The sequence below is a fragment of the Oryzias latipes genome, chromosome 20, assembly GCF_053564925.1.
Source record: "Oryzias latipes strain Hd-rR chromosome 20, Olatipes_Hd-rR_3.1".
NCBI lineage: Eukaryota > Metazoa > Chordata > Actinopteri > Beloniformes > Adrianichthyidae > Oryzias > Oryzias latipes.
The window spans coordinates 19,043,133-19,053,549 of record NC_136256.1 but is presented as its reverse complement, the minus strand read 5'-3'; the positions used below and the strand labels follow the sequence as shown (position 1 = coordinate 19,053,549).

General features: G+C 45.1%; 1 protein-coding gene across 1 annotated transcript; it reads right to left on the bottom strand.

The window, feature by feature from the left end:
• Positions 1 to 4,850: 4,850 nt before the first annotated feature.
• Positions 4,851 to 10,417, bottom strand: skida1 (SKI/DACH domain containing 1). Its single transcript, XM_023950335.2, has one exon. It carries the CDS (start codon positions 9,575 to 9,577, stop codon positions 7,202 to 7,204), a length of 2,376 nt encoding a protein of 791 aa, XP_023806103.1. The 5' UTR covers positions 9,578 to 10,417; the 3' UTR covers positions 4,851 to 7,201.

Genomic DNA, 10,417 nt, shown 5'->3' with positions numbered 1-10,417 from the left:
AGTTATGTAACCTGCAGCCGCGAGTCCGCCGAAGAAAGTAGCCCCGCGGAGCACCGGGAGGCTGCGAGGAGGAAGGACACTCAGCATAAATAAAAATAAAAAAGTCTGATGGAGTTACCATCTCTCATGAGTTTAATCATACTGTTGAAAAAAAATACTTAGCTTATGGTGGGTGATAAAATATTCTAATTATGTGGCACCACTGGAGAAAATTCAACCCTTTTTCAATCCGCTCCAGCCCTCTGATTTAGGGGGAAATAAATGCTTTCTGATCAATCCACAAGTACAAACCTGATCATTTTCAACAAACTAATTACTTTCATTGTCTTTCAAAACATCAGTAAAAGTTTGGTTTCTCTGTTTGGCTTCCTGAAATGAGGAAAAAATACATCAAAAACATCTAAAAACTTGAGAAAATTCCGATTCAAGCTTAGAAACAATATGCCAGCAGAAAAAAAGGACAAAATAAATCCAGCCAAGCATGATCCCTGTTCTGCACATTGCATCTTCTGCTGTTCAATCAGGGTCACTCATTAAAGTGCAAAGCAATCAACTGGCCTCTCGCTCTCCTGAAGCTCCTTCCTTAAAACGCCACCTGGTTCTCACCTTTGTGCTGGCCCCCTGAAGGCACTTCAGGAGCTTTGAGGAGCGAGCAGACCACCTGACACGCCGCCAAATCCAAATAAGTTGATTATTAAATTTTGGAGTCTGAGATATTTTCAATCCAGATAAAAAATAGTTTGGAAATGAGCGACTGATAAAGAAAGACACAATGATGATGCCCGACGTGACTCATGGATCTGTAATTACAATAAAGCAAGGCCAACAGGTCTGTTGGGACGCCAGACTTTATCGGTTTTATTCAGAGCTGCATTCATAAAGAGTGCCCTGCATGTGCTCCAGTCCTCATTCTGCTTAAGTGAAAGATCCTTATTTAAAAGCTTGGACAGCACTCTGTGTTGTTTTCCTCTGGGATTGGGGGGGTTTGAGAAGGATCTCAGGTTACATTACAAACAAGCCTCATTCGGGCCAAATCATAACCGTGGATCCACTGCAATACACAGATCTTATCAGAGCTGGATCACAGAGAGAGCTGTCACATGTCTGACCGGAGAAAGGCAGCATTCAAACTCTCTTCTTTGAGAAGATTTTTTTTTTTACAACTTCAGCAGGAGGACCTTAGAAGAGGAGGCTCAAAAAGAACGTGTTAAATTTAAATATTCTGATGCTTCATAGGTTACATTGTTGGGACATTTTGTGCAAAATAGACCAGAGTTACTTAAAAATGAATCATAAAGGTGATGAGCCCGAAGCAGCTTCTTTGCTGCTTCTTCTGCTCATGGACAACCATCAAAAAAATGTCTTCTCATTTTTCTGAACTCCAATCAAAGAAAAACACTACACTTTGGCATAAAGAAAAGCTCCTGCTCCACACAAACCTGCTTTTGACACATTTTGTCTCGCGCCTCCCCTGCCCCGCGGCAAGCCACAAAGCTGTGTTTTTTCATCAGCCTCCTGCTTGACAAATAGGCTTGGAGGTGAGAGCGGCCGTCGGCTTATAGGCGGGGAGCAGTGGCACTGACGTACTAATCAATGCGCTAAAACTGGCCAACATACAGATTAAGAATTATTATGAAAAATTCAGATCTTTTTGTGCGTTCACGTCTCAGACAGTTCAAACATGTCGGTGTGTTATTTTTCCAGCTCCCCGAGCCCCGGCTCCTCATTCGATGACTCCCTGGTATGAGAGGTCAAAGGTCGCTGCTGCTTGTGGCCTTGTTCAAATCCCTCCATAGTGTGAGATGTTCTCATCTGACCTGTCACTTAAAAAAAGAGCAGATTGTAGGTTTCAGGGCATAAAACAGTCTGTTAGACAGGACTTTATATCACAAATTTTAAATTACTCAAAGTCCAAAGTAGTGTCTAGTTTGAAAAGTTGGTCAATTTAGCTGGTTTATGGTGAAAGAAACAATTGTTAGGCTGATTTTATAAATCTTTACAGACTTTTATTTTATTTCCAAGGGGAGGGCTATGAAATTTCTCATGTTACGCATTGTTAAAGATGTATTTCAAATACAATTTTTTAAAAATAAATAGTAGAGAGAATTTACATTTGAACTGTACATTATGTTTACAGTCCAAACTTAATGGAGAAAGAAAGAAAATAATTTAAATTTCTGAGCCAATGACCCCATATACCCTCCAAAGTCTTATTGCTATAATGGTTTGGAGCACAGTAAATCAAATTCTTGTCCTATTGACTGTACACAAGTTAAAAATGATAATTTTCTTCAGTCTTTCAGAAAAACGACAAAGAGCTTGCTTTTTGATAAGTTGGAGTCTATCTCTTGTTCTAGTTTGGATAGGAAATCCCTGCGTCTGAGTGACGTCATGACGCCTTTAATTGATTGAAATGTGTGTTGAAAGTCGCGCGGCATCGTCGCGCTTCCTCTGACGGGAAGGGGCTGCATCTGGCTCTGTTCCGTGCTGAGAAAAGCCCTTACAAATGAGGTTGAGCTCCATGACCGGGCAGAGGCCCTCTGGCGCAGCTTCTCCCCTGAGCATGACCCCCCCCCCCCCCCCCCCCCCCCCCCACACACACACACACACAAAAAAAGGAAAATGTCTCTGTGAGCAGCGGGGAAATTTGCTGTTTGGGCTCCCCGAATTTTATGGACATGGAGAAATTACTACAAAGTCTCCAAATTAGTAGTAACAATATATATTTTTAAACTAATTTAAAACACAACCTCTTCATTTAAAATAACAAATGTGTGCATAAAATAAATTGGTTGCTTTTCCCTGGAAACATGGAGTGGAGCGGCGTCTTTCCTCCCTCTGAGCAGCTTTGTCCGTTCCTCCACTCTCTCGCACTCGTGGCCGCAACACTGGGAATTAAAAGGGGAATGTCAGCTCTACACACACCCGCATGTTCCACTTCCAGTGCATTTGTTTTTCAACCCCTCCATGCTATTTGTGTGTTAATTACAGAAGTCCATCATTTAAAATCGGATGTTTGGGTTTGACCTGTGAATTCAGATCCAGTGCGTAAAATTACGCACCGAAGAAACACACGAATTTCTCCAAAAGTGTGTCAGAGCGCTCTGTGTGTTTACACTTAGATACATTTATTAGGAATAACTTCTCACCTTTGCTGAAAATTAAACAAATTCAACTTTTTCTCGTATTTAAGTCTAAAACAGTAGCTTTACTTCCATTTTTTCATTTAAGGAAGATGATTGCAGTTCTCCCTTTAATTCCATAATTGCTTATCCTGGCGTGTATATTTTGTTTAAGGTGCAGGGACCAGATGGTGGATTTAGCTGTGGTTTCCACAGAGGGAATATGTTACAGTAAATACAATATAATTTAAAAAGCCAATCTTCTAAAATAAAAATAAAATATTTAATGATGGTCAGGAATGTGATCCTTACCTATAGCGGTGTGAGAAGGGGCTCATATTCTACAATTGTTTGTTGTTGTTTTTTTTCAGTGTCAGCAGTTAATTGTTGGGTGAAGACTAATCCCCGTTTAGATTAGCAACACTTTCCAAAACCATAAATATCTCATTTTTGACAACAACAAAAAACTTTAGAGGAAACTGCTTTTCTTAGGGTAATTTTTAAGTGTTTTTTATTTTTTATTCTTTGTGGCCACTTTTTCAGCTTGACCCTAAGGACAAATGTTCTTCTTTCAGTAGGTCAGCAGCAGCCCTCCCCCATCCCCACCCCACCGTGCACGCGGCAGGTTACTGAGGCAGAGAGCGGGCTGTGCAACGTGCAGACTCCAGAATGTGTGTGCGTGCGTGTGATTTAAGGGACAGAAACGGGGAGCTTTTTTAAAAAAAATACAATTAATGGAAAATATTTTTGCTTCGTCATTTTTTTCTATTGTGCTGCCATATTTGAAAAATATTCCAGATCGATTTTTTCGTCGACCATTTTAAAATTCCGCATAAACACATTTTGACTGCAGCTCATCTGTGTCTCTTAGATAAATTCAAAGCGTCTCCAACAGCCTGCATGGCTCACCCTTGTTTTCCAAACTTTGCGCACGTGCAAGTAAAGATTTCTGAGTTACTTTTTCTATTTTTATTTTTTTATTAAACCCATAATTGGCTTATTCTTGGGGAAAAAAAGAAGGAGCAAATTTTGTTGATATTCTGTAGAAGTAACAGTCTGTTGGTTCTAAATCCGCGCAGGAATTGACCCCTGAATCGCCAGCAGTCTTTTCTCCCAGTGTGGCCCCTTAAGGCTCCCGCAGCTGCACCGGTCTGCACGGGGGCCAAACAGCTCTGCAAGTCGTGGTTCCCCTTATCAATCATGGAGGTTTGACCTGGATTTTGTGACTCTGAATCTCAGTAACCTGCGAAACATCGCCTCAAACATGCGAGGGCGCAAGGACAGATCAGGTCAAAACTCTTTCGGAGGTGCTGCACGCGCGATTCTTGAACGGTTATGGTGATCGGGAGGCTTTGGGGCTCTCATTGCAGCCACCTGCGAGTTGCGTTTTTTAATCACTTTGTATAAGTATGTGTTTTACAACACAGGCTTGTCTTGCAGCTCCTGTGCAGTGTTGCAGTTGCTGCAAAGGGGCGGTTTATCTTTTCTTGCATGCTTCTGAGCCTTTTCTACACATTTTTCCCAAAACAGGAATTCTTCGTCGAAGAACTGATGAGAGAACAACGGATTTTCTTACAAAATGCAAAGTGATATCTCATTTGCTTTAATCTCTACATCTCAAGCCAAAAAACAACCTGAAGACCCCTTTTAATTTTGTACTTTGCACTGTATGACCCCACACAACTCCCCAAAAATGATCACACGAAACAACACCAAGGGGAAAGATGGTTACACTTATTCCCGTTTAATGAGTGTCCCATTATCAGAAAAGAGAGGGAAAGTGCTTCACAACAAAAATCCACCCTTCAAGTTTCACCTTTGAATGCAACTCTCCAAAGTTCAACATACACATCAATATACAAGAAAAACTGCAGTAAAATTCACAAAAATAAATATTCAGTTTCATATAAACAACCAGTGACTTCAAAATCCATGTCAAAAACCTGACCTCAAGTATTGTTTACAAAAAAAGGGAAATAAATGAATTAATGAGGAGGGCCGGGCAGAGGGGGAGTGGATGGGGGGACAGTGGTGAGGAGCATGAAGCCTCTTAGATGCTGCACCATGCGATTGTTTGCATTGATAGTGTCACTGTCAGAGAACCATTTGTCTTAAGGATGCAAGGGCCTCCCCAGCAGACCACTCTCTCCCTGGTCCGGGCTTTGTGAGCTCCGGGTGAGAATGGGGCTGCTGCACCGGGGAGGCCGAGTCTGGCAGCTTCTGGTTTCTGGCTGTTCCCCCTTCTTCCTATGCAGGGCTGCATTTGCTTTTGACATGCGGATTAAAGGTTGAAAGCTTCGCTCTGGCAACACAGCAACCCCCCCCCCTCCCCCATGTCTCCCTATGCAACCCCCTCCGTTTTACTGCTACCCTGCTTGAAAAGGAGCTTGTGCCACAGCGTCCAGAGGCTGAGAAAAACCCTACATAAGTTCAAGTTTGAGTTCCAGCCTCAAAAATAAGGCTCACGGTGATTTAGGGCTGCAATTACATGAACAACAAGTACCCACACCATAAAAGCAGAGTAAAATGCACTTTTTTTAGCATTTAATTTCCCCCATTCTCTCTTTTTTTTGTTTCTAAACAATCCCAAACCCAATAGTTTCTACAATTCTCTGTGCTTGTGAGGAGGCTGACATCATTCAGGGGCTTTTGAGTTTGTTGTGATCTGGCTCACCATAAGCTGGGGCCTCTCTTTGTGGCTGACAGAAAAGCATGCCAATTAGCAGGGCGCCTCCTGCACTGCCAATGACGTAGGCGCTCAAAATGCCTGAATGTTGTTGCAGCTCCGACCCCTTCATTTAAAGGTATGTACACTGGAGCTGGAGATAAAGACAACATGGAGCAGGTCAGGGCCGCTTTACATTCAGGATGCATTGAACAAATAGGGACATTCCAGAAAACCTGACGGTGGGATGGGATGCTGTAGAGACCAAACAAAAAGTAGCATTTTTTTTAAAGTTGTCAGCAGCTTACAAATGGATGAACCTCAAAATAAAGCAAAACAACAAATAATCGAATGAAATCCATTTGGCTACACAGTCTCATCTTTAAGCTTCCGCCTCAGATACATTTCACATTAAAACCCCTCAAAGCTGAAACAAAACAGTATCAAAGTGCAAAGCATGCGAGCTCTTCTCCTGTGCTTTGTGGTATTGTTTTTGTAAAACCCAAAGTGGTTACGAGGTGTTTCTTTACGCACTTTCCGTGCTGTTTTTGTCCCCCTCCCTCCCCTCACCCTCCCCTCACTCGCAGCAAATCACAGTTCGGGCATAACAGTTTCTGCAATGTATTGAATATTTTACGCGCTCCAAACGCATCCAGGGCACAAACTGAACGTGGTGGAGGAGACAAGGATCCAGAGAGGCACGGATTCCCGCGTTTGATTGTCTGTGTACATAAGGCCTTTGTTGCGTCTGGAGCAGCGTCTTTATGCCCCTAACATGTTAGCAAAACACAGCAGAAAAAAATTAAAATAAAAAAAAATCAGAGCACCATAGGACATGCAAGAAAAATAAATGGATGAAAATATTCTATATAAATAATTATCTGCCTGCCATAGAAAAAAAATCAATTAAAAAATATAGACCATCACGTGGCACAAATTGGGAACTCTTGCTTTTCCCACTTCAAAAAACATTTTTTTTTTCTAAGTCAAACAGAGCCTGCCTATTAAAATGTAGATTTTAAAAAGCTTTTTTTAATAATATTACAATTTAAACCCAAACCTATGAAACTCAAACATAAAATACATTGAGAAGAACCTAAATAAAATGTAAAAAATAAAATAAAATAAAAATAATAATAATAATTGGGAAGCAAAAAAAGGTTGCTTTTTAAATAACATTTTTGAATCCTCAGTCTCGCAGTCTCTTGGGCGTTCAGAAGCTCCGAACAGGATTGTGAGGCTTTCCCTCATCCCACTTCAAAACAAAGCAGAGTGTAAATCCATTCTGAGATTTAAAAATCATTTGTAGAGGAAAGGGAAAATCAGCATTTTGCTCGCACTCTGCGCTCACTTCCGTGTAAGGCAGAGCGCGGGTCGGGGTGCACTCTGGCTTTAGTTTTCTTTCATAAGCACCTCAGTATTTCCTAGTTCTGTGAGCGTGCAGTGGGGGAGGGAGAACCTGGCCGCCTGGCCGCCACCTCCACACGGGGTGGGACGGAGGGGGAGGCCCGGGGCCCCTCAGCGAGTTCAGGGAGTAAGCAGGACACAAATCCCCGTCGCTGCCAACGATCAGCGACGGAGGAGTTGGGAAATTTGCCATCAGGCTGAAAGCAGTTTTTGCGGGTGATACAACAGTGCTGCGTTTGCGTCTGCTCGGTAAATCCTCCGTTGATGTCTCGTCACAGCCCGCGAGACGAGGTGAAGAAGAGGAAGAGGAGGAAGAAGCTGCCCTGTTGGCTCCGAGAAGGTTCTGCTTCGAATGCGTCCTCAAACCTTTGAGTTTCTTGTTCCCCTGCACCGGAGCCCGGCAGCTTTTGTTCTTGAGCTCCCCCTCCTCGAGACAAGGGGAATCCTGCTTACTCCTGCATTCCTGAGGACCGCAGGGGGACCTGGGGGCCACATCAGGGCTTTTCTCAGTGACTTTAATCCCGCTTTTAAAAAAGTCTCCTTGTTTGATGGCGGGACTCTGACCATTCCCCCCCTCTGTCTTATCTCTTTTACATTTGACCACAGTGGTCTGGCTCTGATATTCATATTCGTCACAGTTTTCCTCCACTTTAACTTTCACATTGCAGAGGTTAAAGGGGGGTGTCCCAGCTGTTCTGCCACTGTCCAAATGGGGGGCCACGGTGGATTCATCCAACTCGACCTTAATCTTTTTGTTGGGAGATGGTTCTTTCACGCTGCTGGTTTTGTCGACACATTTTTGGGGCTTATTAGAGTCGGACTGGGTGCTCAGTCCCGGGAGGCACCATGCGGTATGCCCCAGTGCCTTGCGGGAAGAGTGGGAGGCCTTTCGCCGCTCCTGTCCTGCTGAAGACAGGAGCAGGTCATCTGCAGGTTGATTTGGATCCAACTCGCACCTTTCATTTGTGGGTTCTGCCGTAAAGCTGTCCAAAACAGTGCAGGTTAATCCGCAGGTCTGCAGGGGTCTCGTTTCCGGTCTGGTTTCACTACTTTTTAAGGGATTTATTTGTGGATCAGCATGATGAGTCTTGCGCTGCTGCTGCTCCTGTAGCTGCTGGCTGTAGTGAAAGGTGGGCTGCAGGACCAAAGGGGCTTTAACAGAACTCTGATTTTTGGCGAGAGAACCCACCCGAGCGCATCTAAAGCGGATGCTCTGCATAGAAACCCGGCTCGAAACCGAGCTGGAGTCGGACTGAGAAGAGCTGTCATCCTCTGAGCTGACCTCTGAACTTTCTGACGGCGTGTCATCTTCCTCCTCTTCTTCCTCGGAGCTCCCTGAGTTGCTGCTAGTGGAGAAACCGGAGCCAAAGTCCGAGTCCGGGCAGGCCCTGTCAGAGTAGGTGCTGGATTCTGAGTCGCTGCTGTAACTCTCCGGAAAGCTTGACTCGAGATGGTGGTGGTGGTGGTGATGATGATGGTGGTGGTGGTGATGCTGGTGAGGCCGCGAGCCCACGTAGAAATCCGGACTGAGGTGGAACGCGCTGAAGGACGCGGAGGATTTCGGTTGGAAAAGCAGCACGGAGGGAACTTGCGAGTGTCTGCTCCTGCCCCACGAGTGTCTTGCGCCGTCCCTGCCGCCGCCCCCCTCACGCCTCCTCCTCCTTTTGTGGAGCAAGTCGCCGGCAGAGCGATAGAGCTTGGAGTGCGCTATGGCGGACTGAAACACCACCGGCTGCCGGCTCACTGCGCTCCGGAAAAACGCATGCTTTTGGCTCTGATTTACGCGGCTCCCTGACAATTTTTCAGTTTCGTAGTTTTGAAAGTGTTTGTGATTAGACTTCAGTCCCGAACGGTAATCCTTCTCGTGGGCTTTGTGGTAAAATTGAGGTAGTTTAGAGTCGCTAAGGCAAGGAGTCAGCTCTCTCCTCTGGTCGGGTTTGTTGTGAAGCGTGATGGTCTCCGGGACTCCGTGCAAACTGAACCAAACTTTTTCTTTCCACAGTTCGGTGTCCGCACGGATGAGCCCCGTGGACGCATCCTCGTCCTCGGGGGAACACGCAGCTTTTCTTTTGGTAGACTTCAGCACCCGCTCCGTCTTGCAGGAGAAGTACAGAGCCTCCACATCCTCCCGCGATATGAGAGTGCATTTAGCAGCATGGAAGGCGATGGAGTTTATTGCTTTGAGCTTCCGCAGCTCCTCCAGGTCGCAATGGTGCTTTTTCACCTTCAGGTGGTCCATGCGCTTGTGCACCGTGGTCCGAGGGATGTTCTTCAGAAGGTCGGTGAAGACCTGAGACAAAGCAAACATCTGTTTCCCTTGGATGAGCAGGTATCCCAATCTCACTCCTTGCATTTCCTCAAAGCCACACTCCAAGTCTCCCATTATGCATCTATGAAGCCATGTAGTCCCTCTCAGATCAGCCTATAGATGTAACGGTGAATGGTAGGGGCTCTTGAACTCAAGGCATCCTGCTCATACCTTTAATCCATTCACCCCTCTGCTGCTGCTGCTGCGTCATGAAAACGCAAAGTTTGGCATGCAAATTTAAACGGTGCCGTCAGATAATGAGCCGGCAGCATCATCTCCTCGCCTCTCGCCCCGATCCAGCATGGTGGAGGAATGCGACGGGACCGCCGTGATACCTGCCTCCACTGGCTCCACTCCCCTCTCTGTTCGGCAGCAGGACGAGGGGGTAAGTGTACACCACTGCTTCGGCCAGATGGGTAAAATAGCAAAGACGAGGGAGGGAGAGAGGGAGTGAGAGGGTGGGGAGGTGGAGGAGGAGGGAGAAAGACTGGGAGAGATACAGAATCAGAGACAGGGAGAAACAGAATGAAAGCTAAAATGCAGCTGCTTTCTTTGCTGCTGGCGGAGCTGCAAATGAAATGACCAGGGAGGGGAGGTGGGCCAGTGAGGAGACACCTTCATCAATTAATGCTGGCGGAGTCAACGCCCATTGGACGCCGCTGACAGGTGATGCAATAAAAATGGATAATCCATCCCCACCCCCTCTCACACCCCACCATTACAGTACTTTACAATTCAGTACTAAAGGGGGAACGCTGTTGTTTCATTGGAGGGAGCAGAAGAGGAAAAAAAACAGATTTTTTGCTGAATTACAGAAAGAATAAGCATATAGTGAAAACTACTACAGTATATTTGTGTATACTCTCTTTGCTGTTTATTCCAAAAAAGACACGCTGCAAAAATAAACTACATTCT

What these genes read in the sequence shown, in the direction of transcription:
- skida1 (XM_023950335.2), bottom strand. Translation starts at nt 9,577, where the DNA reads ATGGGAGACTTGGAGTGTGGCTTTGAGGAAATGCAAGGAGTGAGATTG.